At 54.4% G+C, this 26,959-nt stretch overlaps 2 protein-coding genes and 1 non-coding gene across 9 annotated transcripts; all 3 read left to right on the top strand.

Annotated features, from left to right (window-relative positions):
- Positions 1-4,215: 4,215 nt before the first annotated feature.
- RPL18A (ribosomal protein L18a) lies at positions 4,216-7,716 on the top strand. Its single transcript, XM_025458011.3, has 5 exons — positions 4,216-4,365; positions 5,637-5,816; positions 6,451-6,580; positions 7,229-7,338; positions 7,568-7,716. The coding sequence occupies exons 1-5, from the start codon at positions 4,348-4,350 to the stop codon at positions 7,658-7,660; spliced, it is 531 nt and encodes a 176-aa protein (XP_025313796.1). The 5' UTR covers positions 4,216-4,347; the 3' UTR covers positions 7,661-7,716.
- On the top strand, positions 6,952-7,085 carry LOC112667013 (small nucleolar RNA SNORA68). Its single transcript, XR_003141006.1, has one exon. It is a non-coding gene; the product is annotated as a small nucleolar RNA SNORA68 (small nucleolar RNA).
- A 6,261-nt stretch (positions 7,717-13,977) lies between the features above and the next one.
- SLC5A5 (solute carrier family 5 member 5) lies at positions 13,978-26,332 on the top strand. 7 transcript variants are annotated; one of them, XR_004807239.2, is made up of 16 exons: positions 13,978-14,420; positions 15,229-15,294; positions 15,598-15,649; positions 15,836-15,903; positions 16,741-16,895; positions 17,332-17,472; positions 17,554-17,683; positions 18,592-18,680; positions 19,409-19,521; positions 19,602-19,672; positions 20,000-20,086; positions 20,169-20,362; positions 23,371-23,495; positions 23,947-24,095; positions 24,199-24,314; positions 25,341-25,364. XR_004807239.2 is itself a non-coding variant. In XM_025458013.3 (15 exons), exons 1-15 carry the CDS (start codon positions 14,064-14,066, stop codon positions 25,503-25,505), a joined length of 1,884 nt encoding a protein of 627 aa, XP_025313798.1. In that variant the 5' UTR covers positions 13,990-14,063; the 3' UTR covers positions 25,506-26,332. The 7 variants fall into 7 exon arrangements, 4 of the variants coding, with proteins under 4 accessions (XP_025313798.1, XP_025313797.1, XP_025313799.1 ...); XR_007404353.1 differs by having other exon boundaries at positions 23,947-24,314; positions 25,341-25,374; XR_004807240.2 differs by lacking the exon at positions 25,341-25,364 and having other exon boundaries at positions 23,947-24,099; positions 24,199-24,320.
- The last annotated feature ends 627 nt before the right edge of the window (positions 26,333-26,959 follow it).

Below are 26,959 nucleotides of genomic sequence, written 5' to 3'. Positions count from 1 at the left end.
GCTGGAAATGACCTAAAGGTCCAGCCACAGGGGATTTGCAGTATAAACTCTGGCCATTCTCACCACTGAATATTATGCAACTGTGCAAAAGAACAAGGCGGCACAATGCTGACAGTGTGGGAAGACCCTCTGGTTTGCATAGAAAGAGATGATGAGGATGCGGAGACCCTTTGCTGGGGAAACATAAACAGAATTATAGAACTCGTTCCCGTGGTGGCCACTGGGGAGCTACGGTAGACAAAAGAGGGAGATAGTTGTCAGTCACCTTTTCATGCCTGTTGAGCTTTCTATTTGTTAATAGCATTTAAAGGTAAGTGTTTACTCAAAAAAGGGAATGTATGTAAGCACATGGGACGGGAGAGGAAATAGGAATGAGTAGAACTGCTGTTCAGGAGTTGACCTTGAACCAAAGCAATTAAATTGATCATGAGAAGAGCAAACACATGGAGTGCTCACCAGTGCACTATAGCTTTGCACACAGAGCAATTCATTTAATCCCTGCACCAGCCTCAGAGGTATGGACTGTGATTCCCCCCATACAGGAGGGAAACCGGCTCAGGAGGGCCCACTGACAGGATAGAAGAGCCTGCAGATTGTTGTGTTTTCCCTACTCACAATGCTCCAGGATCCTCTTCCAGTTAGGCTGAGAAAAGGGAAATAGGACCTGGCCCCTGGCTGGGGGTGGGTGACAATAGTTGCATGGAGCCTAAAGAGACACCCCTGCTTATTTTTCTCCCCAGTACACATCACACTGCTGTGGTGCCTATTCTTATTTATCTTCTGTTTTTCTTTTTTTAAAGATGTTATTTATTTGTTTGACAGAGAAAGAGCACCCACATGCAAGAGCATAAGCAGGGGGAGCTGCAGGCAGAGAGAGAGGGAGAAGTAGGCTCCCCACCGAGCAGAGAGAGGCAGGTTGGGGCTCCATCCCAGGACCCTGGGATCATGACCTGGGTGGAAGGCAGATGCTAAACCGACTGAGCCCCCCAGGTGGCCCTTATTTATCTTGTTTTTGTCCATTTCTCCCATTAGGATGTCTTGCAAGCCTGGAGTATTAGGATGTCTTGCAAGCCTGGAGTATTTGGTTGTCCTGATCACTGCGGTGACCTCCAGTGTCTGGTACCTAGAGATACTTGAATGAATGAATGATAGAATTGGGAAGGAGAGCCTTAGGAGAGTCAGGAGCAGGGACAATTAGGGGCAGAAGGCCAGGGCCTGTGGGCCTTGCAGCAACTGGAGTCCAGGGGAATGAGTGGATTGGGGGCAATTGTGGGACAAAGGGACAGGAGCAGAATCTTGGGTCACTGCATGGAGTCCTGGAAAGATGGAGGTGCTGGTAGCCTGGAACCAGGAAGGTGGGAAGCCGGATGGGGGCAGCTCAGGCTGTGACCACCACGGTGGTGATCCAAGCTGGGGTGAGGCTGGGTATGGCCGAGGATCCTGGATTAAGGTCGGGCACCGTCCAGGTCCAACGGAAGAACAAAGACTGGGAGGACAGGAACTCGGCTGGGCCTGAATGGTGGTGACAGGCCAAGGGACACCAAGCCCGAACCAGCTGGCCTAGTTGGGCTCCCCACTTGACCCAGGTTGGGCAGGGGCAGCCAGGAGGGAGTACCTGGGAGGGAGGGGGCAGGTAGGAGGATGGGAGGCGTGGCAGGGGCCAGGGCAGCGCTCTCCAAGCAGAGCCAGAAAGGAAAAAAAAACTATCTTCTTAACAAACTTTAGACAACACACACCCGCCTCTCACCTCCGGGATTCCTCCTTCTGCTCCAGCTGCTAGGGTCACCCTGACCCGGGGCCTTGGAGATACAAGCACCAGACTCCAAGGCTGCGGCGGGGCTTGGGGCCCTTTCTTCCCTCACCCTGTACCTCCCCGCAACCCCTCCTCTGGCTCCTCTCTGGCCCTCCCAGCACTCCATTTGCTTCATTTGTGCCGCAGGCCTGCTCTCATTTTCCAGGACCTCTTTCTACTCTCCCATTTCCTGGCTGCAGCCTGGGGAAACTGAGGCCCAGAGCCAGCCCTGCCATAGCCACACAGCCCCAGGGCTAGGGCCTCTGTCACCCTAGACACCAAATATTTAAATCTCATAACCCCAGGAGCTGGGGACTATTACTAGCCTCATCTGATGGATGGGGAAACTGAGGCCCAGAGAGATAATGCTCTGTGGGATACGAACCTGTGCTGGCCCCACCCACACCAGCTCCTGGCACTTGGCCTCAGCCCTGCAGGCAAGGCAAGAGTTCTGCTGCCACCCCGTGGACACTCGCAGCAGCGTCTGCCCAGGGAAGGGGCCAGAGCCTGGAGGAGGCTGCCTAGTTCCCTGACTACACTTCGTCCCCCATGCTCCTCTCCCTCCAATTTCCCGATTTTTCAAGACCTCAATATCCACCAAGAAGGCACTGCCTATTTCCTGCTCATGTTTGGCTCAAGACTGAAGTTAGAAAAGATCCTAGAGGGCAGTTCTGGTGGCTCAGCGGTTTAGTGCCACCTGCAGCCCAGGGTGTGATCCTGGAGACCCTGGATCGAGTCCCACGTCAGGCTCTCTGTATGATGCCTGCTTCTCCCTCTGCCTGCGTCTTTGCCTCACTCTCTCTCTCACTGAATAAATAAATAAAATCTTTTTAAAAAAGGACCCTAGATGTTAATCCTAACACACACACAAAAAAATGAAAAGACCACAAAAAAGACCATTCTGTAATTATAAAAAGCAGCACAAATGCATTTTTGTGGTCACTTAGCTGATTTAAAAAAGCAATTGTATGAAAATATATATTACTTGGGACGCCTGGGTGGCTCAGCGGTTGAGCATCTGCCTTTGGCCCAGGAGTGATCCTGGAGTTTGAGGATCTAGTCCCACCTCAGGCTCCCTGCATAGAGTCTGCTTCTCCCTCTGCCTGTGTCTCTGCCTCTCTCTGAGTCTCTCATGAATAAATAAATAAAATCTTAAAATACATATCTTATATATATATATTGCGTCATCGAGGGATGCCTGGGTGACTCAGTTGGTTAAGCATCTGCCTTCGGCCAAGTCATGATCCCGGGGTCCTCAGATCCAGCATCCCATTGGGATCCCTGCTCAGCAGAGAGCCTGCTTCTCCCTCTGCCTGTTTCTCCCCCTGCTTGTGCTCTCTCTCTCTCTGACAAATAAACAAATAAAATAAATAAATAAATAATAAATAAATAAATAAATAAATAAATAAATAAAATATTTAAAAAATAATTGTGTCATCAGCTCTCTATAACATTCAAAACATAATACATTTGACAATAGTACAAAGCAGGTGAGCGAAGTATAGGAATAAGGAAATGACACCCGCTAGTAACGCTAATCCACAAAATCAAGTGACTAGAACCAGAAATGCAAACGGAGAAAATTAATGTAACAAACTCTATAAATACATACTTGTCCTCTTCTATTTTCTCAGATTCTTTAACAGCTGTACAACTTTAAGTAACAATTATAACAATGTATCGTTATGTTTGTAACATATATGGATGTAATACGTATAAGAATAATAGCACAATAGCAACAATAATGAGACAAAAGGAGAAAGAGGAAATAATCTATATAGAAGTGACATTTCCAAATCTCATTAAAATTAAGGTATGTGGGTGGAGCACGGGACTCGACCTTCAGGTTGTGAGTTCAAACCAGCCTTGGGTGCCGAGGTTACTTAAAAAATAAAATCTTGGGATCCCTGGGTGGCTCAGTGGTTTGGCGCCTGCCTTTGGCCCAGGACGTGATCCTGGAGTCCCGGGATCGAGCCCCACATCGGGATCCCTGCTTGGAGCCTGCTTCTCCCTCTGCCTGTGTCTCTGCCTCTCTCTCTGTCTCTCATGAATAAATAAATAAGATCTTTAAAAAATAATAAAAATAAATAAAATCTTAAAAGAAAAAATATTAAATATACATAGCAAAAGATCATTAAAGGAATTAAAACAGTGCACTAGGAAATAGTCACTTCGTGCAATATAAAGCAGTAAGGAAATAAATTCTACACAGGACCATACCCGGGGAGTGGCACTCTCTGCCACCCAGACCTCCCCGGGTGCCTACAATTCCCGGCATGCCTCATGCGACGCTCCCCCACGGCCAAGGTGGAAAGGGAGGGGCTAATGGAGCTACCTCCTGTGAGTTGTAGTCTTGCTGCGAAGGAAGGAGGGGCTGTGGAAGGTTGGTGGATCTGGAGCCAATGAAAAAGCACATCTTGCTGAGCGTCGGATCGAGAAGCCAATGGGCGTGCGGCTTGTGGGAGGCGGGACTTCCGGCAACGAAGTCTTGGTGAGCGGCTGCGCGAGGACATCTACTTCCTTTTTGGTGTGGCGGCGAGAGCAGAGAGTACGCTATGAAGGCCTCGGGCACGGTAAGGCGAGCGCGCGGCGGGCTGGGGGGCCGGGGAGTGCAGTGCGGATCGAATCGGGGGCCCCGGCCAGCGGTGTAGGTCGCGTAGGGGAAGCACACTCTTGACTGGGTCCCGCGCCCTCGCGCGCCATCGCTCTCGGGTGCAAGCCAACATGGCGGCCATTGCGGGCACCGCGTGGGGAGGCTTGTGCCGTGGGCCCGGCCCGCTGAGGAATCGCGGGGGCCGGGGAGGCCGGGTCTCCTTTCCAGGGGAAGGGACAGGTTACGCGGCTTGGACGCTCTAGTCACGGGACCTCGAGTTTTCAAGCCTCGGTTTTCCCGTTTGCAAAGTGGAATGGTGGGAGGACGTAGTAGTATTTCTTTCCTACTGGCGGGGCTGTGAAAAGGTAGAAGGAAACTGTAAACTCGAGCTGACACGGGGAGTGAGAGCCTTATGGCTGTGGCAAGTGCTGGGTAAAATCCTAGGGCGCTGTGGTGCAGAGATGGAAGAGCAAGCCCTCGGGAGAAAACAGGGCGGGCCCTGTACAGCTCCCCAGCCTCAGTTTCCATCTGGGAAAGAGGCCAGCTGCATAGGTCCGTTCCTGAGCGGGTGGTATTTAGGGCTAGCTTTTTCTCATATTGATAAAACGTTGGCAAGTCCGTTACAAAGATGGGTTCTTGGCACTATGTCACGGGGTTTGGCCTTGGCGGATTTTTTTTGTCTTTGCATCCGTGTAAACAGAGTTTCCACTGGGAAATCCAAACCATTTTTATTGTTGCTGGGAATACAGAGGCAGCTGCAGGTCCCATAGCAGCAGGACTGGGAAGGGAACTGGGTTCTTGTCCTGGTTCTGCCTGGTGTGGGCTGTCAGATCCCAGGCTGGTCACTGTCTTTGGGTCCCAGAGCTAAAGAGGACTTTGGGAAGATGTGAGCTGCAAAGATGTGTGGAGAAAGGAGGTTGCAGATCTAGACTGCAGCTATTTTCACGAATATAAATGGAAAGGGAAGGACAGTGAGATTGACAGCCTTGCCCAGCTTTCCTGAGTCCAGGCAGAGGATACTTAGCCATCTTAGTTCATCTTCCCCACCCTCAGTACCTATTCTGGGAAGTCTGGAACGGTGGGGCATGATCCAGTCACCCAGATTCCTCATGGATGCCCTGGGATGGGGCATCCTGTTGTCACTTTGGGGATGCAGTTCTCACCTGGGCTTGGGGAAGGGAGTAAGGTGAATCTTGACAGTTGTGGCAGGGCTCTGGGTCAGGCCCCACCTCACCTCTGTTTCTGTTTCAGCTGCGAGAGTACAAGGTGGTAGGGCGCTGTCTGCCCACCCCTAAATGTCGTACTCCGCCCCTGTATCGGATGCGAATCTTTGCACCTAATCATGTTGTCGCCAAGTCCCGCTTCTGGTACTTTGTGTCTCAACTGAAGAAGATGAAGAAGTCTTCTGGAGAAATTGTCTACTGTGGACAGGTACAGGATGTCTGAGACTGGGGGGTTAGGAGGAGCTGGAGTGGATTTATACCTTCTTGTGAGGGGCATTTCTCACCCCACAGAGTTCATAACCCCTGGCTTGTTCACATGCCCTAATTAAGCCCTAGTTTGGAATGTAATGGATACCTCTTGTTTTTTTTCCTAATGAGAGAGCCCAAGGCCCAGGAAGCTGTGCCTTGGCATGCTTGGATACTTTGGTTGAGGCCAGCACCTTCGCTGGGCCTCACGTATAAAGTGCGGAGAGATGCTGTCACCTGGGTACATTTGCAGTGATAGGCACTGGACTCTGTATATCATACGCTGCACTGGGTGGCAGCTGCTTTTTGGCCCAGATAGGTCTGAGAGAGTAGTTTTGGGAGGAGTTGAGTTGATGGTCTCCATGGGAGAAGTATGCTAGCCTGGACTGTTCCGTACACCCTGCTGTTGCCATGGGGTTTGTCCAGTACAGCAGATTTCTTTCATATGCTCTCAGATTCAAGGACTGGGAAACAGACGCAAGAGAGGCCTGGGGCTGGGCTTTCTTTGGGAACAGCAAGGGCACAGGATCAGTGAGTTGGACCTGGGTCGGAGCCCACTCACCACCCTGTCCTCCGCTATTGTCTTTGGCATCTAGGTGTTCGAGAAATCTCCCTTGCGGGTGAAGAACTTCGGCATCTGGCTGCGCTATGATTCACGCAGTGGCACCCACAACATGTACCGGGAATACCGGGATCTGACCACCGCAGGCGCCGTCACCCAGTGCTGTGAGCCATGGGGCCTGTGCCCAGTCCCTCCTTAGACTCCTGTTGCAGCCATCTGCAGCCCATTGGGCCTGCGCTCCCCTCTTCCCCAGACTGAGGCAGGACAAATGCAAGAGGCTTCTGGGATTGGAGGGCGGGGATTCCTGGGGGTGGTGATGGGGGATGCAGAGGAGGTGTTTGTGTAGGGAGCAAGAGTAGAGAGGATGCTCCAGGTACATCTTTTTCTGGAACCTGGCAGCAGGCGAACCTGTGGAGTTGATGACTTGTGTAGACATAATTCCCACCCAGAGTCTAGCCCGGGCCCTGTCAGTCAGGATCTGGTGCTAGTGGCCCCAGGCACACATAGAACAAGTTAACCTGCCAGGGCCCAGACCCCAGCACCTCAACCCAAGAACTGCTGTTTCTCATAGCAGCAGTTTAAACAGAGGTGCTAACAGCAAAGTGGATCTCGTCGCCTTTGGGGGGCTGTGGCTGTGCTCCTCAAAGTGAATTTGGAGGTTCTACACCCCTGATAATGCCAGCACCTGCTAGAGTCAGAGGTTATAACCACCTGGTCCCTAAGTTGGGGTACTTCTAGGCCAGCACTCAATGGGAGGTTTCAGGAATGCCCAGATGTTGGGGTACACATTTGCCCTGCCTCCCTCCCTGCAGACCGAGACATGGGTGCCCGACACCGTGCCCGGGCCCACTCTATCCAGATCATGAAGGTGGAGGAGATTGCAGCCAGCAAGTGCCGCCGGCCAGCGGTCAAGCAGTTCCACGTGAGTGCTCTGAGGGCCCTGTTGGGTAAGGTGGGCGGGCAGGGGGATGACACACATTCCCTTGGAACATGGAGCTGGCCCAGCTGCTCCCCTGTCCCCTAGCCTTGGGAGCTGCAGGGAGGGACTGGGTTTGACGCAGGAGCCCAGTGGGGGGTGGCCACACTTCAGTGGCCCTGGAAGACAAGGTTGAGAGGCTTTTACCTCCCTCACCCACCTCTCCTTACCACAGGACTCCAAGATCAAGTTCCCACTGCCCCATCGGGTCTTGCGTCGTCAGCACAAGCCACGCTTCACCACCAAGAGGCCCAACACCTTCTTTTAGATGCAGAGCGTGCCGGTGCCCAAGTCTGCTCAAATAAACTCCTCGGGTAAAACCAAGGCGCTCAGACACATTTGTTTTCTTTGTACACCCTGCAGAACTCAAAAGGGCACAGCCAAGCTGTGAGTTCTCTGCCCTGGGAGGGCTTCTCCTCTCTTGAAGTGGGGCCCAGACACCTGGTTTCTCCAGAATGGGAGCCTCCAAGAATGGCAGAGGCCACACCCCCCCAAATGCTCTCTCTCCTGCCTACTTGGCTCCCCAGGGCTGTTAGCAGGATCCTAGAGCCAGAGGGCCCGGTTTTCCGCCCTATCAGGTGGCTCTCTGCTGTGATCTTTGTCTTGCAGGCCACAAGATTTGGTCCCTAAACCTGTCCTTCCTTGTTAGATAACAAGCTTTGGCTTCCCATACCACAACCACCATGTCTTTGGTGAGATGTGGGCAGTCCGGTGCCTGGAAGGAATCAGGATTATAGGGTTGGTTCATGCCACATGCAGATTTTCCTCTCCAGGTTCAGAACCCTGGTCTTTGAGTCCAGGATACTCAGGCCAGACATGAGGGGGCGCCAGAGAGGACCAACAGCTTGCTGTGCTATGGCTGTTGTCCTTCACTAGGTGGGGCCCCCTTGAAGGACACCCTGATCCTGCCCAAGAAGGTCAAGGTCTCACTGTGGGTCTCTGTCTCCAAGAAACCACTTGAGGCTCGAGGGAATTCCAGGCATGAAGCTAATCCCACCCTGGCTGAACCCCCTCAATCAGGACGCTGAGGCACAGCTAGGAGCACAGATCTTGGGAAGCATCAGTCCTCAGTGCATGAACTTGGGCAACCCTGGTCTGCTGAATGAGTCTTCATCAGAAAGTTAGGGGGCTCAGCAGATTTATTCACTTGATACTTGGGAGAGTCAACTGTAGGCACTGGGGGGCAAAGGTCAGTCAGAGATGTGACTTCTCTTCCAGAGAGCCATGGAATAGATCAAGAAGCCAGAGCACAAAAAGGCAGTGTGGGGTAGGGGCCAGGGCAGCAATCAGGCCTGCAGTATTGCAGGCAAGGGTACAGCTTCCCTTCCCCCACTGGGGGGGTGGGGGTGGCTAGTTGGCAGGAACAGTCCCAGTGGTTTCCAGAAAACTAGGTCACTTCATACCCCACCTGTGTTTGGAGAGGTGCCCAAGGCAGAGCTTGGGCACAGCCAGCAGCCATCGTCACAGGGAAAGATCTGAGGACAGAGTACTAGGCTTCCTGGACTTCACTGGCTGCTTTGCCCACTGCTCCGAAGTGGTTCCTCCCTACCTCCGTGCCTGACCTCGCTGAGCCTTCTCCCTGGGCCGTTCCATATCATCACTGGCTGGGCCTCCTAAAGTTTGTAAGTCACACGCATATAAGAGTGACAATTGGTGGGTTTTCTGTGCCCCACCAGATTGAATCTGAGAGGGTAGGGACCACATTTATCACTCCCTGGCCCCAGGACAGGCTCAGTAATTTGGGGGCCCAGAGAGGGGCTATGACAGCCAGTGACTATTGCTTTGTTTGTACACACCACGAGGAGTAAGGATGGTGGTAAACAACTAGGTCTGGCAATGCTGGACCCAAGTTTTGTATTTTGACCTTGCCAAAATCTGTTGCACCAGCACCCTGTAGACACTCCAGTTTACTCTCCTGATAGCATTTAACCATGTCAGCAACCATGGGTTAGCAAACTTTGACAGCTGGAAAAAAAAAAAGACAAAAAACACCTCTAAGGATTTGTGTTTGCTTTTTCTTTTCAGGAAGTAAGCACTTTGCCTTAAAATAAAAATCATTTGTATGGACTTGGTTCTTTTCTTCATAGGACTGCTGGTTATCTTTTTTTTTTTTTTAAGTTACTATTTTGTAAAAGCTTTCATAGGTGGGGCAAAAAACAGGAAAAATAACTAAATGGGTTTTACCCCATGCATGGTACAAATTTTTTTATCCAGGGCACTTGATTTTTTTTAAGGTATTTTTTGGGAACCAGACTAGAATTTTTTGCCTTGTTGGTGTCATTAATCTTGTGATTTGAGGCAGAAACCCTAGTTGCCCCCCAAATACTCCTTCCTCAATAATAGGGTTTCCATATCTAGATGCCACCCACAAAGAAATACATTTCCCAGCCTTTTCATCTGGGGTAACCATGTGATACTAGAGTAGCAATGTGTGCCATTTCCAGGAAATACCCATCTGGCTGGAATATAGGCACAAGGTCTGGTGCTCTGGCAGCCAGCCTTCTTTGGTCATCAAGCCACCCTAGAGCAACAAGGTAGAACTTTGGGTACCTGATCCTATGTCCACGTGCTGAGAACAAGGGGGAGAAGGAAACCCCAGTCCTGCTTAAGCTGTAATCTGGAGGCCTGAGGTAGGCCCCTATGGTTTTGCCGGGCCAGGTCACTATCCACACAGCTTTAGTTTCTATGAGGGCCCCATGAAGGCCTACTGTGCACCCCCATCCCCACCTTGGGGCTTCATCAGTGCTTCATGGCAATCAGTTGAGAGGGCTCTGCCTCAACCAGCCAAAGGATGGGGTCAGTCCCTTATTGAGGGACCTATGAACCGAAGATGAGTGAGCCCCAGCTTTCACACCTAGACATCCACCCACCCTGCCATCTACTCAGCAAGGTTGCCACAGACCCTCTACCCTGTAACCCTCCTGGGAATTCACACACACACACACACACACACACACATACACCCTGCACAGAGCAGTTGTCTGGACACCGGCTGGATGTGAGAACTCCTGAACTGTGCCCTCATCCTCCAGAGAGTGTTGTGCTGGATCCAAGCAGAGCAGAAGCTTGGAGACCAGCAATGATGAGCCCTTCATTGTGGGGCCTGTGAGTCAGAACCGGCCTCTGGGACCGTTGACACCCCTCTGGTTGCCTGGGGCCCAGGGAGGGGATGACTCTGCTGGGGTCACCCAGCCAACTGAGGATGACAAGGACAGGAATTTGGAACCAGCATGGCCCTAGTGGGCCCCTCCAACCTCAGGTGCTGAGGTGCTCCCAGGTCCTGTGCCTGGATTTGGCCAGGTGCCCAGGCTGGCAGGCCAGGAGCCCTGGGGAAAGAGGTCACCAGCTGCCCCTCCCTGTACCCCACTCCTGGGTCGGAACCATCAGGCAAGGGCAGACACCAAAGCAAGACGAGCAGGGGGCCCCAGAAGACTTGACCCCAATCCTTTTTTTTTTTTTTTTTTTTAAATTTTTATTTATTTATGATAGTCACAGAGAGAGAGAGAGAGAGAGGCAGAGACACAGGCAGAGGGAGAAGCAGGCTCCAGGCACTGGGAGCCCGACGTGGGATTCGATCCAGGGTCTCCAGGATCGCGCCCTGGGCCAAAGGCAGGCGCCAAACCGCTGCGCCACCCAGGGATCCCCCCTGACCCCAATCCTAAACCAAGAGGGACTATCTGAGAATCCTGGAATCCTAGAATCACAGTTGGGATCCTCAGGACTTCAGGATGGTGGGCTCAACAGAAAGCTACAGCACCATTGGTAATAATGGTTTGCTTTTACTGAGTGCAAGGGAGAAGTTCAAGGCCAGACACCCAGAAGGTCATGTAGGAGTCAGAGTAGCTCCCAGCGTCTCACCCCTGCCCCCTGCCTTGTCATGGGAACACTAGGCGGTGCCCCGGCAGCAGGTGGGGGTGGGGACAGCAGCCAGCCATGAGACACCCTGACATTCCTGCCCCTCATGGTAAGACTTGCAGGTGCCGGGCCCTCGGGATCTCCCTGCCGCTCCGTCACCACCGGGGTCCTGCCTCTGCCCAACCTGTGGTCAGAACTGGACAGTCAGGGAAGGTGCCGCTGCATCCCCCCACCCTGCTCCCTGTACCCGTCCGACCCCAGAAAGCATGTGCCCATCCACCCCTCAGAGTTCCCAACTCTGGGCCTTCTCTCACACCTTGGAATTCCAGAACACGTTCTGAATCCACCCATTTCTCCCCACCCCACAGTCGCTGCCTTGGACATGGCGGGCTTTTCAGTCCACAAATCTCATTAGGCCCCTCCTCCAAACTCTCCAGTGGCCCTGGCACCCTCAGAATAAAATCTACACCCTTTGCCAAGGCTCAAGGTCCCTGGTAGCCTTCCCTGTCCTCACTCTGCTCACTCCACTTGCTCCACCTCAGGGCCTTTGCATCAGCTGTTCCCCCTGCCTCTCTCCAAGCTTGGCTCATTCTCCGCCTGCAGGTCTGCAATCACCTCCTCAGAGTCTCCCTCCCAGAGACCCCACATAAAGGTGTCCCCCAGGCCAGCTCCATCTCTGACCTTGCTTCACTCTTGTCATCCATCAGCTTCTGGAATATGTGTTCCTCTCCTGGCTCGGTCAGTGTCAAGTGCCTGTGAGCAGTATGAGTCTGCCTGGATCCGGCTGTGTCCCCAGCAGCTGGGTGCATGGTCCAGTACACAATAGGTGCTCAATGAATGGGCCTCGGCCCAAGTGTCCTTCTGTAACCTCCCACCTCTAGAGGAAGAGAAGGCGGGCAGCAGATGGTAACCACTCCCAGAGCCTCCCTGGGGAGGGAGGACTGGTTTGTAAGCTCGGCAACAATTGGCATATGTTTGCATTCGATTGTATGGCTTTCAGGAAGGGATCCCCTCCCGGATTTCTCCTTTCTCACCAGGTTTTCCATGAAGGTGAGCGCGGGAGGGACTGAAAAATGGTGAGGGAAGGAAAAGGAACTCAGTGTCCTCTCCCCACCCTCCTGGCCCAGGGGGAGGAGTGCATGGCAGCGGGCAACAGAGGCATGTGTGGCAGCCTTGGTATCCCAGTCCCCAGGGGTGGGGGTCAGGCCAGCACCCCAGCACGGGTGGAGAGGGAGAGCCCGGGGGACTCGAAGGGATCCGTGGGGGATGCTGGACCAACTGGAGTGGTGCCTGTCAGCCAGGGACCACCAGGAGGCGACAGAGGCTTGGACAGGACTCCAAGGCCCGGGCATTCACCTTGCGGAAGTCTAGATCCCTCCGGCTTGTGGAGCAGGGAACCCAGTTTTGGGAGACCAGTTCAGGACTTGAACCCAGGGTGAGAGCCTCCAGAGACCAAAGTCCCTCTGGTCCACCAGCAAATCGCCCCAAGACAGCAGTGTCTGGGTCCCTTGATGGCATGACCCCACGCAAGGGATGTCTCTTCCCCAACCTGGGTCTCCCCATTTGCGTGCCAGGGAGAATGCCAGACACCATCTCCCAAGTAGTCATGGGCCCCCCCATTTCTTTAGATTCAAGGCCACTCACAGTTCTTCCCCCATGACTACTTTAGACACTTAACGCTTGACACAGGACAGAGGCTCCATGAATATTTGGTGCAGGAAACAACAAATGAATGAAGACACTGACAGATGAGGGGCTTACTCTGTGCCAGGCTCTTACTATGTGGATTCAATTTATTCCTCGAGCCAGAGGCTACTTTATCCCCATTTACAGATGAGGAAACTGAGGCACAATGACAAACAAAGACTCTCCCAAGTATGTATGCATTTAGGATCTGAACCCCAATGTCTCTCAGCTTGGCCTGTGTGGGGGGGGTAGGGGTGCGGTTTGGTGAGGCCCTCCCCCTGGCTCTGGAGAAAGGGTCCAGGAGCCGGTTGGGGGCGGGGTCCAAGCAGGACGAGTTCTCCCCCAGTGCCAGGGCAACCCAGAAAGTGCCCCCTGTCTGTGGGAGCAAGCACTAGCTCCGCTTGGCTTAGGGTACAGAAGCACGGCGGGGATTTGAACGCTGCAGCCCCTGCTCCCAGCCGCGTCCCCCAGGTGAGCGACAGGCTCCGTGAGCCTCAGGTCCCCACCTGTCCACGGGAGACTTGAACAGCCCGGAGTGAGGGGAAGTGCCACCGAAGTAAGAGGGGTATGTGGGAGCCTCACCCCACCCCCACCCCAGCTGCCATCCACGTGCCGGGGCCTGGCCTATCTGGCCCAGTCCCGGGCTGAAAGGGTGCGGGTCCCGCCCGCCACCAACTCCAGGGGCGGGGTTTCGCGGACCCGGGAGCCCAATAAATCCGCCGCGGGTCGCCGGGAGCCACCCCTCCAGGCCCCACGGAGACCGGTTGTCGGCGCTGAGCCCAGCTCCCAGGGAGAGGGACCGACGGCTGCTCCGCTAGAGGCCGGCCGGAGCGCGCGGGGGGCGAGGGGGACGGACAGACGGACGGCGAGGCAGACGCGCAGACGGAGAGCAGGGACAGAGGCGCACGACCGCAGCGAGGACCCAGGTTCCCCGCCCGGGAGCCCCGGCCCGAGCCCCTTTGGCCGCCTCCCGCCAGGGGCCGAAGGACACAGGTGTGCGGCCTCGCCGCAGAGGCCGAGCATCTCCCCGCGCCCGCCGCCCTGCGTCCTCGGCCGCTGCCCGCTTCCCTTACCCGGGCGCGGGGTGGCGGAAGGGCCGAGGGCGCGCCTGGCCCCGCACCTGCGACCTCATGGCCGCCGTCGAGGCAGGGGCGCGGGCCACGTTCGGAGCCTGGGACTACGGGGTCTTCGCGCTCATGCTGCTGGTGTCCACAGGCATCGGGCTGTGGGTCGGGCTGGCGCGGGGCGGGCAGCGCAGCGCCGAGGACTTCTTCACCGGGGGCCGGCGCCTGGCGGCCCTGCCCGTCGGCCTCTCGCTGGCCGCCAGCTTCATGTCGGCGGTACAGGTGCTGGGCGTGCCCGCCGAGGCCTACCGCTACGGCTTCAAGTTCCTGGGGATGTGCCTGGGACAGTTGCTCAACTGCCTGCTCACGGCCGTGTTCTTCATGCCCGTCTTCTACCGCCTGGGCCTCACCAGCACCTACCAGGTACCGGGCAGAGGCCCGGAGGCAGGACCTGCCCGGCTCAGAACGGGGATGTGGCGGGGAGGCCCTGGGGCTTTGAAGTGCCGTGCCGGGGGGCCGCCGGCGGGCTCCCTGGTGCTCCCCGGTGCTTTAGCCGGGAGGCCCCAGGCGGACGGGTGCGGAGGGTTCTGGGAAGTAGCCCCAGGCAATGGGGTGAGAGGCAGGAAGGAGGAAGAGGAGCCACCGTCCCGGTTCTCCTCCGTGGAAGCCCGCGCAAGGCGGAGCCAGGTGTGCACAGAGCCTGGACAGGCACAAACCTGCCCCCCACATGCCCGGGCGTGCGCACACCCGGGCGATCGGCAGCGAGCCGAGGGTTCGAAACCCGACTTCCCCCCACCTACTCCGCTCGGGCTTCCCAAGTGTCAGACTGGGCTAATTAGAGGACCTCCCTCCAGGGCAGTGGGTACTGTGATTAAAATCGTGACCCGTATACAGTAGGCGACCAATAACAATTGGCCACAGGCACTGTAGAGTGCGCTTGTAGGGTCAGAGCGGCGCCGCCCCGGGGGGCCAATTAGCCACCGGTGGGGGCGGAGGAAGGTGCGCATTGGATGGATCCGTCTTCCTGGGCACACTCCGTGTGCACAGGTGTGTGCAGACTGATCGGAATGTGTTCGCTTGGCTGGGGGCCCCCCCACGGGCGAGAGCGGAGAGAGAAGCCGGCGTCCGGAGGGAGGGGAGAAGCCGCGAGGGCGGGGGAAGTACCCCAGAGGCCTCGACCTCCTGGGTAGGACCTGTCCAGGTGACCACGAGCCTCGGCCCCTCCTTGCAGTACCTGGAGCTGCGCTTCAGCCGCGCTGTGCGGCTCTGCGGGACCCTGCAGTACCTGGTGGCCACAGTGAGTGGCCTCGGCCCCGCCCCCGCCCGCGGGGTCCCTCTCAGGTCCAGCCTGGGATCCCGGCGGCGGCGGCCCCGCCCACAGCCCGCCCCCATCCTCTCGGCCCCGCCCCGTGGGTCCCACCCCATCCTGTAAGACCCTTCCAGGGCGCATCCTCCACCTCTCTGGCCCCGGCCTGCTGACCGCGCCCCCACTCTGCCCTGTCCCCTACTCGCCAGGCACCACGGGCTCCGCCACCACCTTCCTCTCCTACCCCCTTCCCCGCCGTCCGCGGGCCTCACCTGGTCCCGGCTCTCCTCGTAGGTGCTGTATACTGGCATCGTGATCTACGCCCCCGCGCTCATCCTGAATCAAGGTTTGACTCTGGGAGATCTAGGGAGGGTGACCGGAGGGGGCAAAGGCTCTGAGACGAAGGGGAGGGGCAGGGCAGCCCCAGGAGAGACTTGGGGAGGGAAGAATCCTGGAGAGAGGAGGGCCCTAGACACTGGGGGCCAAGTTTGCACCCTGCCTGGAGGCCTAATGGGGGGAGTTCCTTGCACAGTGACTGGGTTGGACATCTGGGCATCGATCCTGTCCACTGGAGCCATCTGTACCTTCTACACGACGGTGGTGAGTGACACCCCCACCCCGCCCCACTGCGGGGGGTGGGGGCTCCATGCACACTGTGTGGGGGAGACCCTGAAGCCATCATCCACTCCCTACTTTCCCTTCCTGCCCCGCAAGCCTGCATCTCAGCTGGGCCCCTGTTTCCTCATCTTAATGAGGACAAGTCAGTTGAACGGCTCACTGCTGAGAGTCCAGGGATAGGCTAGCTTCAGGAGTGGCTGCATCCAGGTGGCTGCCACAGAGTCCTCTGGGTCCCTCTCCCATGTCTCGGGGATCCCATCAGCTCAAGAAGTGGGTTCCTATTTCAGGATGGGTTGGCCTCAGTCTTGGGTGCAGGATGAACCAATCACAGAAGTTTGGGGGGCCGGGGAAGATGTTCTGGTTGGCTGTTTCTGGAGCTGGGAGTAGAAGGATCAGCTTTCCAAGAATGGCCTGTGAGGGAGAAGGGGCTTCTCCAAGGGAAAATCCAGGGGCTCCCAGGGGAAGGCAAAGATACGGAGGCTGGAAAGGTAAAAGCAACAGCTAAGTAATCGTAGTAGTAGTAGTAGTAGTAGTAGTAGTAGTAGTAGTAGTAATAGTAGTAATAGTAGTAGTAGTCGTCGTCGTCGTAGTAATGATACTGCTGGCAGCCATTACTCAAGGAACTGGTACGTGCTAGGTGCTATTCCAAAGATTTTCCTAATTAATGAACTAATTAAATCCTCACAACAGCTGCATTTTGCAAATGAGGAAACAGGCAGAGAGGAGCATCGGTCCCAGCCACTGCCGAAAGCCAAGCTGGGTTGGCCTCAGACAGATCCCTGTCTGACCCCCTGTCTCCCCATCTGTCACGTCTTGCAGGGCGGTATGAAGGCTGTGGTCTGGACTGATGTGTTCCAGGTCGTGGTGATGCTAACTGGCTTTTGGGTGGTCCTGGCCCGCGGGACCATGCTGGCGGGTGGGCCCAGGCACATGCTTGAGATTGCCCAGAATCACTCCCGGATCAACCTGATGGAGTGAGTGAAAATGTAGTGAGGGTACTGAAAAAGGTGGAGCTGACATCCCTCCGCCCTGGGAGAAGCCAACCAATGCCTCCTGCTCCAGGAAGCCCTCCCTGCTTCCCTTCCCAGACTCCCCACAGACCAAACATCTGCTTCCCCTCTCTAGACTGCCCTAGCCCCCATCCCTCCATCTGTCCCACCATCTGTCCCCCAGCCCAGGCTGGAGACTGAAGGTTCTCTGAGGTCCTAGCTGGGCACAGAAAGGTTTTTGAATGCACACATGGACCACTCAGTCAACAAATAAAATTTCAGTCTGGCCAACTCCTACTCACACTTCAAAACCCACCCCAAAAGTCCCTTTGAGGCCCTTAAGGTTCAGAACGGCCATCTGGGGCCCTTGGGAGGGGGAAGTCTGTGTGGCCTTCCCATATGGCTGTCTTGTCCCACCCAGCTTTGACCTGGACCCGCGGAGCCGCTACACATTCTGGACTTTTGTGGTGGGTGGCACGTTGGTGTGGCTCTCAATGTACGGTGTGAACCAAGCCCAGGTGCAGCGCTATGTGGCCTGTCGCACAGAGAAGCAGGCCAAGCTGTGAGTGTTTAGGAGGGGCAGGGTGAGGGCCTCTGGGACGAGCTGCCCCCTCCCCAGCCTGAAGGCTGCCCCTCCCCACAGGGCCCTGCTCATCAACCAGCTGGGCCTGTTCTTGATCGTGTTAAGCGCTGCTGGCTGTGGCATCATCATGTTCGCCATCTATATAGACTGTGACCCTCTCCTTGCAGGGCGTATCTCTGCCCCGGACCAGGTGAGTTCGGCCCAGGCTCCTAGGCCACTCCGGCCCTCCCCACCCCGACTCTGAACTTCTGCGTGGATGGACCCCTGGGGCCAAGCTAGAACGGCATTCCTAGCAGAGAACAGCCTGAGCGCAGGTCCAGGGGCAACAAAGAGCTTGGCTCAGAGGAGGTTCTGGAAGGAGTGAGAAAGACAAGGCTGAGAGGCAATGGGGAGCCACAGAGGGTGTGTGAGCAGGGGAAGGGCACATTCAGATTTAGAGTCAGAGACTCCCTGAGGGACAGCAGGGAGGAGATGGGACCACGGTTCAGCACGCAATGATGGTGTTGAGAATTACATGATCGCCAGCTCTCGTGCCCCAAGCACCTACCCTGGGCCTCACGCTATTCCCTTCACGAGCGGTTAGTCTCCCATAAAATCCTTCAGCATGTGATGAGGCCAAGGCTGTCATGGCCCCCACTTTACAGATGAGGAAACTGAGGCTGGCGTGGGTGGGAAGCAGCTGCCTGAGGTCCACAGGTGAGTCCGGGGCAGCACCAGGGCCAGGACCCATGCCTTGTTCAGAGTCAGTTCAGAATTGGCAGGAGATGGAAGGCTATCCCGCCCGCTGCCCCCCCGCCCCCCCGCCCCCCCAGCTGACTCTGCAACCACAGCCATGGCCTGCACCTGTTGGCCTCACCATCCTTGTCAGTAAAGCGGGGGTGACACGGGACTCTGCCTCACTGGGATCCCAGGGCCCTGTGCGTGGGGAGGGTCGGGCTCGGTGACAGTCCTTCGGTGCATGCAGTCAACCCACGAACGCACACTAAGTGCCCACCTGAGTTCCGATCTGCACGGGGCCCTGGGGACATGCTGCGTGAGGAAGGAATCCCCAGTCCTTGGGGTGCATTGTCCCAGAGATCAATGCCTGGCTCCCCCCAGTACATGCCCTTGCTGGTGCTGGACATCTTCGAGGACCTGCCTGGAGTCCCTGGGCTCTTTCTGGCCTGTGCCTACAGTGGCACCCTCAGGTGAGCGGCCCTGCTTGCTCACCCCGCCACGTTTGAGCCCCATGGGGTCTCCTTGCCCCTACTGGCTGTCCCCCTGTGGGATGGAATGTTCTGGGCATAGCCATCATTGACAGTTCCTTCTTGGTCCTCAGCGCCCAGCTCAGGTGGGCTCCAGTGGAAGGCACACCCTGGGGACAAGGACCCCAGCTGTGGGGTTTTCCATCTTATCACCTGGCAGGGCCACACCTGACCCCCCTCTCCTTTCCTTCTTTCCTTCCTTCCTCCTCCAAACAACTGTTTACTGAGCACCTACTATGTGGCAGGTACTGCTGTTCTAGATCCCAGGATACAGCGGTGACCAAGTGGTCCCCTGATCCTGCCCTCGGGGGCCTCACATTGTAGTGTTTTCAAATACTCCATGACTTCTGGCACACCCCTGCTTCTGCTGCGACCGGGGTGCCATGCAGCAGTGCTCTGCACCCTACTATTGCTGTGTAATGAGAACTTGTGTCATTCGTGTCCGTGGTCATGTGTGTCCTTGCTCCCGTGGGGGTGTCTCGGGTCTAGGGGCAGGGATGGGGGGGTGGACATCGCCTCCACTCTTAGGGAATTTTGTCACCGCGCCTCGTGGGGTGCAGGAAAGTCAGATGGTATGAGCAGCTGGGGCCTGCGCCAGCAGGTAGACCCAGGGGAGGTGTGGCCCGTCCCTCGAGGAGGCCTGTTGACCACCCTCCCCACCCCACTCTCAGCACCGCCTCTACCAGCATCAACGCCATGGCTGCAGTCACCGTGGAGGACCTCATCAAACCTCGGCTGCCGAGCCTCGCGCCCCGGAGACTCGTACTCATCTCCAAGGGGCTCTGTGAGTTGGGGAGACTCGGGTTGAGGGTGGGGGTCACGAGGACATCTCCCCGCTGACCATGTCGCCTCCATCTGCCGTAGCACTCATCTATGGCTCAGCCTGCCTCACGGTGGCGGCTCTGTCCTCGCTGCTGGGGGGAGGCGTCCTCCAGGTGAGCCCCCCCTCCCTGACCCAGCCCCATCTCCGCAAGGAGCTGCATCATGGGCATGGAACTGAAGCCCGGGGGTGGGGGACCCTACTTTTCCCACCAGCTTGATACTTTCTGCAGCCACCTGGCTGGTGGCAGTGGGAGGTGGGAGGTAGGGGGTGATGGCTTGGAGGGGGGACCAGAATTTGTCAGGACAGAGAGAATGTGGCATCTTTGCCTCCCACACAGGGGAGAAAGGCAGGAATGGGGAGTACCGCCTCCCCTCTTTAGGGACACGGAGGCCAGGAGAGGTAGGACGCCTCTGCCTCAGCTCACCACCCCCTCTCCCAGGGCTCCTTCACCGTCATGGGAGTCATCAGCGGCCCCCTCCTTGGAGCCTTCATCCTGGGAATGTTTCTCCCGGCCTGCAACATACCGGTGAGTGGGGACCGGTGAGGGGGGTGGCTTGCGGCCGGGAGGGCACAAGGCCTCTCTCTCCTGATCTGGGCTCTCCCCCCAGGGTGTCCTCTCTGGGCTGGCCTCGGGCTTGGTGCTCTCACTGTGGGTGGCCGTGGGTGCCACGCTATACCCGCCTAGCAACCAGTCCTTGGGAGTCCTGCCATCATCGTCTGCTGGCTGTGCTGTGCCCTCAGCGAACGCCTCTGACCTCATGGGCCTGCTCCTTGCCAACAACACCTCCAGCAGGAACCCCAGGTGAGCAGACTGGTCTGAGTGTGGGTGTGGCCTCAGGGGTGTGGTGGGGAACGGGGGACTCTTAAACTGGGTCTCAAATGAAAAGGAGGAATGTGCTCAGGAGGAGGTGAAGGAAGGGCATTCCCAATGGAGAGAAGGGAAGGTGCAAAGGCCCTGAGGTCGGGTCCAGTTTAGTGCATTCCAGCTATGGTGAGGATGGGGTGTATTTAGTGAGCCGAGAAAGGATAGGAGATGGAGTCCAGCCAGAAGAATTTGGTCTGATTCTGTATTATTATTATTACTACTAAGATATAATTTACAAACCATAAAATTAACCATTTAAAAGAAATTTTTAGCGTATTCATAAGGTTATACAACCATCACCATTAACTCAAGGACATTTTCATCACCTCAAAAGGAAGCCTCATCCCCATGAGCAGTCACTCCCCATCTCCCCCTCCCTCCAACCCCTGGCAACTGCTAATCCTCTTTCTGTTGCTATGGATTTGCCTGTCTGAACATTTCTCATAAATGGAGTTATACAATATATGGCCTGTTTTGTTTGGCTTCTTTCTCTCAGCATGATGTTTTCACGGTTTTTATTTTGTTTTGTTTTTGGTGTTTTCAAGGTTTATCCACATTGTAGCACATAGTGGGGCTCGATTCCTTTTTATGACTGAATAATATTCCCTGTATGGATGGACCACATTTTCTTTATCCACATCCTTGATAAAACATGCTATTTTCCATTTTTTAAAATTCTAGCTATCCTAGTGAGTGTGAAATGATATCTCACTGTAGGCTTTTTGTTCTTTTACCTTTTAGTTCATCTTTCTTTTTTTTTTTAAATTTATTTATTAATGAGCGCTACAGAGAGAGAGGCAGAGACACAGGCAGAGGGAGAAGCAGGCTCCATGCAGGGAGCCCGACGGGGGGCTCGATCCTGGAACTCCAGGATCACGCCCTGGGCTGAAGGCAGGCGCCAAACCGCTGAGCCACCCAGGCACCCCTCATTGGTTTTTCATATATTTCCAAAGTTGTGCAATCCATACCACTATCAGGTTCCAAAATATTTTCCAACTCCAGAATATTTTAAGGAATTAAAAAAAAAAAAAGAATTTTTCTTTGATGGGACGCCTGGTGGCTCAGCGGTTGAGCGTCTGCCTTCAGCTCAGGGTGTGATCCCAGAGTCCCAGGATCGAGTCCCGCTTCAGGCTCCCCTGTGTGTCTCTCATAAATAAATAAATGAAATCTTTTAAAAAAATTTTTAGTTGAGTTTAGTTGACACATAATATTCTTGTGTTTCAGGTGTATGATATAGTGATTCCTCATCTCTGTACGTCATGCTGTGCTCACCACAAGTGTAGCTGCTGTCTGTCACGTTGCAGCACTGTTACAATCCTGTTGACTGTACTCTCTATACTGTGCCTTTATCCCTGTGCTGTATTCATTCCAAAACTGGAAGCCTGTACTCCCCTCTACCCTCCACCTGTTTCACCTGTCTCTCCATCCCCCAAAATTACCAATTGTAATTTTGATTTGCATTTTCCTAATAACTAATGATTGACCATATTTTCATGTGTTTATTAGCCAGAGTTATCCCTTTTTTATTTTTTTTTATTTTCTTAAAGATTTTATTTATTTATTAATGAGAAACAGAGAGAGAGGCAGAAACACAGGCAGAGGGAGAAGCAGGCTCCATGCAGGGAGCCCGATGCGGGACTCGGTCCCCGGACTGAGGATCACACCCTGAGCCAAAGGCAGACGCTCAACCACCGAGCCACCCAGGCGTCCCGGATTTATCCCTTTTTTAAAAAATAGATTTTATTTGTTCATTTGATACAGAGAGATAGATACAGAGAGAGGGAGAGAGAGTGCGCACATGAGCAGGGGCAGAGGCAGAAGGAGAAGCAGACTCCTTGCCAAGCAGGGAGCCTGACTTGGGGCTTGATCTCAAGACCCAGAGATTATGAACTGAGCTGAAGACAGATGCTTAACTCTCTGAGCCACCCAGGCACCTCTCTCCCTTTTTTTTGGAGAAATGCTTATTTAGGGCAGCCCGGGTGGCTCAGTGGTTTAGCAACGCCTTCAGCCCAGGGCCTGATCCTGGAGACCCGGGACTGAGTCCCACGTCAGGCTCCCCGCATGGAGCCTACATCTCCCTCTGCCTGTGTGTGTCTCTGCCTCTCTCTCTCTCTCTCTCTCATGAATAAATAAATAAAATCTTTTTAAAAAATGCTTATTTAAACCCTTTGCCCATTTTTTCAATTGGCTCATTTTTTATTTATTATTGAGTTGTAATTTGTATATTCTTTAAATCTTTATGTATTCTGTACACTAGATCCTTATCAGATGTATGATTTGCAAATATTTTCTTCCATTCTGTGGGTTGTCTTTTCATTCTCTTGATAGTGTCCTTTGACACACACAAGTTTTCAGTTTTGATGAAGTCCAATTTATGTTTTTTTGGGTTGCTTGTGCTTTTTGTGTCAGATCTAAGAAACCATTACCAAATCCAAGGTCTAAAGATGCACACCTATATTTTCTCCTAAGAGTTTAATTTGGGTAGATTCTGAGGGAAATAGGGAGCCACAGAGAGTGGTGAGCAGTGGCAGAAGGTCATCTGAGTTACATTTCAGTAATGCTCCCTCTGGCTGTGTATAGAGAATCCCTGTGGGTGGGAGTGGGTTAGCCAGAGAGAAAGAGAAGTGGCTACTGCACACATCTGAGTGAGCAATGATGGGAGACTGGGGGATGCCTAGGTGGCTCAGCAGTTCAGTGTCTGCCTTCGGCCCAGGGCATGATCCTGGAGTCCCAGGATCGAGTCCCACATCGGGCTCCCTGCATGGAGCCTGTTCTCCCTCTGCCTGTGTCTCTGCCTGTGTCTCTGTATCTCTCATAAACAAACAAACAAAATCTTAAAAAAAAAAAAAAATGGAAGACTGGGCTAGGTTGTGACAGTGGAGATGGGAGGAAGTGGACAGACTGGGAGAAGCTTTTGGACTCATGCCCACCTCTCCCATCCCTAGCCCTGGAGTGGACCTGGGCCGACCTGCCTTGGCTGACAGCTTCTACGCCATTTCCTATCTTTACTATGGCGCCCTGGGCACGATGAGCACTGTGCTATGTGGAGCCCTCGTCAGCTGCTTGACAGGTAAGCAGGGCGGATGGCCTCCTCAGAGATCACCTCACCAGTCCCCCTGCCTCCAGGACGCACCGGGCAGGAAGAAGAGGAAGGACATTCTGGTCAGCCAAATGGCCACTGCGTGCTGGATGCATCAGCACCCTTTATGCTGTGTCGCTTTTGGGACGACCCCGCACCTCGCGGCGCTTGTCTCGTTTTGCAAAGGCAGAAGAAACTGAGGCACCACCCGCCCCACCCTTCCTCCTGCCTCCTAGTCCCTTACGTGCCTCCAAAACTAAGTCCTCGCTGGAGGATTCCGGCCGGAACCGCGAGGCGCTGTCCGTTGTGCTGAAATGTCTTCTCAGCAGGGCCTTGGCGCTTCCGTGTCCCTCCGGGAATTCTGAACGCCACCGAGAAGTGGAAAGAGACCAAGAGAAATCAATAGTGATCACAGTACCTGTTCTTTCTTCCTGTGTCTCAGCCTTTACCTTCACCGGGGCTTTACTGAGTCCTTCCCTGTGCCAGACGCTACTCTAGATGCTGGGGAGATAGTGAACCACCCACTGATATTACCTCCCTTCACTGTGTAGATGAGAAAACTGAAGCCCAGAGAAGGGGACAGGCCTGCCAGTGGGTCATTATTGAATCTTGGATTGGAACCCATCAGAGCTCTCCCTTCCCCTCCCTCTCCAGTTGCCGTCACTCCTTTACTAAATACCCTCATTTCCCTCAGGCCCCACCAAGCGCAGTGCCTTGGGTCCTGGGCTGCTGTGGTGGGACCTTGCACGGCAGACAGCATCGGTGGCCCCCAAGGAGGAAGTGGCTACCTTGGATGACAGCTTGGGGAAGGTGAGTCACAGGGCTGGCTCCCAGAGCAGGGGGAGGGGCAGTGAAATGACCTGAGGTGCCCTGGGCATGGCCATAATTCAGGGGAGGGACATGATGGGCCACCATCTTTCTCAACATCTTCCATTGAAAAGGCTCAGTTGAGAGCTGACTTGTCTTCAACACTTGTTATTACACCTTTTAACAAAGACTGAGCAGAATTTCATACTATTTATTTCCTTGGATTACTTCCAGGCTGTGGCAGGTGAAACTGGTTTACCTTTACGGTATTGATATAAAGTCTCTCCTATAAAAGTATTTAATTCAAAAGTGAGTCAACTTAGAGAAAATCTTACACAAGAAACATGACTGGGGTAGGCCAACTTCAGCCAAAGTCATGTGGTTGCTATGTGAATGCCCTGAATTTGGAAAATGCTGTCCCTGATCCAGACCTGCCCCTGCTCTGGAATCCCTGTTTCATTTTCTCATTTCTTACAACTTGCTGTGGCCCCAACCCTATGCTAGGTGGGGGTTTTTGTCCACTGTCTAGGAAGAGCTGGTGAAAGCTAAACTGAGACATGAGTAGGATCTCAGCAGGTAATGAATACAATAAAACAGGGTATTGTGATGAGGGTGGCCTCTTGGAAGAGGTAAGAGAGGGAGCCCCTAAGGAGGAAGAGCCAGCCCTAAGAAACTCGGGGGAAGGGCATTCTTGATGGAGAGTACAGCAGGTGCAAAGGCTGAGGCCAGAAGCTTGAGAGGGGAGATATGGAGAGGGAAGGGATTTGGCTGGAGTGTTTTTAAAGCTCGTTTCAGCTGTTGTGGGGAAATATTGATCTTCTTGAAAGGGAGCAGGGAGAAAGTCAGAGAGCAAAATGGAGGTTCTAGAGGCAGAAGGGATAGGACTGGCTGATGCATTGACCAAGGGGACAGTTGTACAACCCTGCCCAGGTTCTGCCCTTGTAGGCCTCAGTGATCCCTTCTGGGGGAGGAGCTGATACAGAGCAGAACAGGGTCTCTGAAGGGGTCTTTCTTCTCTTTTCATTCCAGGGTGCTGAGGAACTGCCCCCTGGAACCAAGAGGCCCCCTGACTTCCTGCCCAATGACGAGGACCATCTGCTCTTCCTGGGGCAGAAGGAGGTGAATGGAGCTGGCTCCTGGACCCCCAGAAGTGCACGTGACCATGGTCAGGACCTTCGGGAGACAGACCTCTGAGCCAGCAGAGGGGACTGACCACCTGGGATGGAACCTCAAGATGGGCCCTCCCAGGCCACAGAAGAACAGCCTCGGGCTCTGACCAGCTAGACTGTGTCCTGTGCAAATGAGTTTGGGATTGTGTGTCCCTGCCCTATGGAAAGAGGTGAAGCCCTGCCTTTAGGAGATCATTTTATCCAGCACCCTCTAGCCAGCCCCTAGTTTTAGATGCTGCACTCTTGCCTGCTCCCCTAAAATGAAGCCAGATTTCTCTCTATGTACGATAGAAAGATGTTGGAGTCCCCTCTGGAACATGTCTGAATCATAACAAGGATTTGGGAGGTCCTCAGGCACAACCCTGCACCCCATTTCACAGATGGGGAAACTGAGGCCTAGAAAGGGTCAACAACTTGACCAAGGTCACAGAGCATATCAGAGATTCATTGAGAGTTGGACACCAGCTCTTCTACCTTTACCTCCTCCTTGTTTTCCTCCCTCTGGAGGGTCAGACATCACATGGCCCCTGACCCTGGGAGCAAGAGGAGAGGATAAAGGATAATCACATTTTCGATCTTCCTCTTACACTTGGACACTATCTCATCCATTAAGGAGCATGAACCCACTTCACAGAGGAATAAACTAAGGTTCAGTGAGGTAGCCTGAGGTCACAGCAAGTTGGATCTGGGCAGGGACAGACCTGGGAGTCAAATGATGCTGAAGCTCTACTGCCAGCATGTCACTGGTAGACAGGGTCAGATAGGTTGGGCAAACCTATGTCCTGGGGACACGCTTGACTTTGGATGGAGATTTAATCCATGCACATCAAATAAACGGACTTTGACGCTTGATGTTCTGTACTCTCTAAAAAATCATTCTGTTAACTCCTATCTCCTCAGTCAGATCTTAGTGTGAATCTCGGAGTCTCTTGCCCCCAAGCCTGTGAGTGAATAAACCTGGGTATATAAGGATCAGAGCAAGGTGACAATTGGCTGTGGCGGGGTACATTGTGCTGCCCTCCCTGAGATGCATAGCTTCTCTCCCCCTCCCGATTTGCTCCTGAAGCATCCCCTCCTCACTGTCCTTTCTGCCTGGACCCTGCCAGCCTCCACACTGTCCCTGCACCAGTCCCTTGGGGTCTCTGTGACCTTGAGAGCTGGCTGCACTCACATCTGCCCACATACCTGCTATGACTCCTGTAGTCCCCAAGGGAGCATCCCCTGCTCAGTTCAAGAGAATCATCTCTCTCTGTGTCTCTCATGAATAAGTGAATAGAATCTAAGGATAAATATTTCTCTAAAGATAAATCTAAAGATTTATTTATTTATTCATGAGAGACAGAGAGAGAGAGAGGCAGAGACATAGGCAGAGGGAGAAGCAGGCTCCCCACAGGGAGCCCAACGTGGGACTCGATCCCAGGTCCCTGGAATCACGACCTGAGCCAAAGGCCGACGTTCAACCACTGAGGCACATAGGCT

The sequence above is a fragment of the Canis lupus genome, chromosome 20 (assembly GCF_003254725.2).
Source record: "Canis lupus dingo isolate Sandy chromosome 20, ASM325472v2, whole genome shotgun sequence".
Lineage (NCBI taxonomy): Eukaryota > Metazoa > Chordata > Mammalia > Carnivora > Canidae > Canis > Canis lupus.
This window is presented reverse-complemented; position numbering and strand designations above follow the sequence as displayed.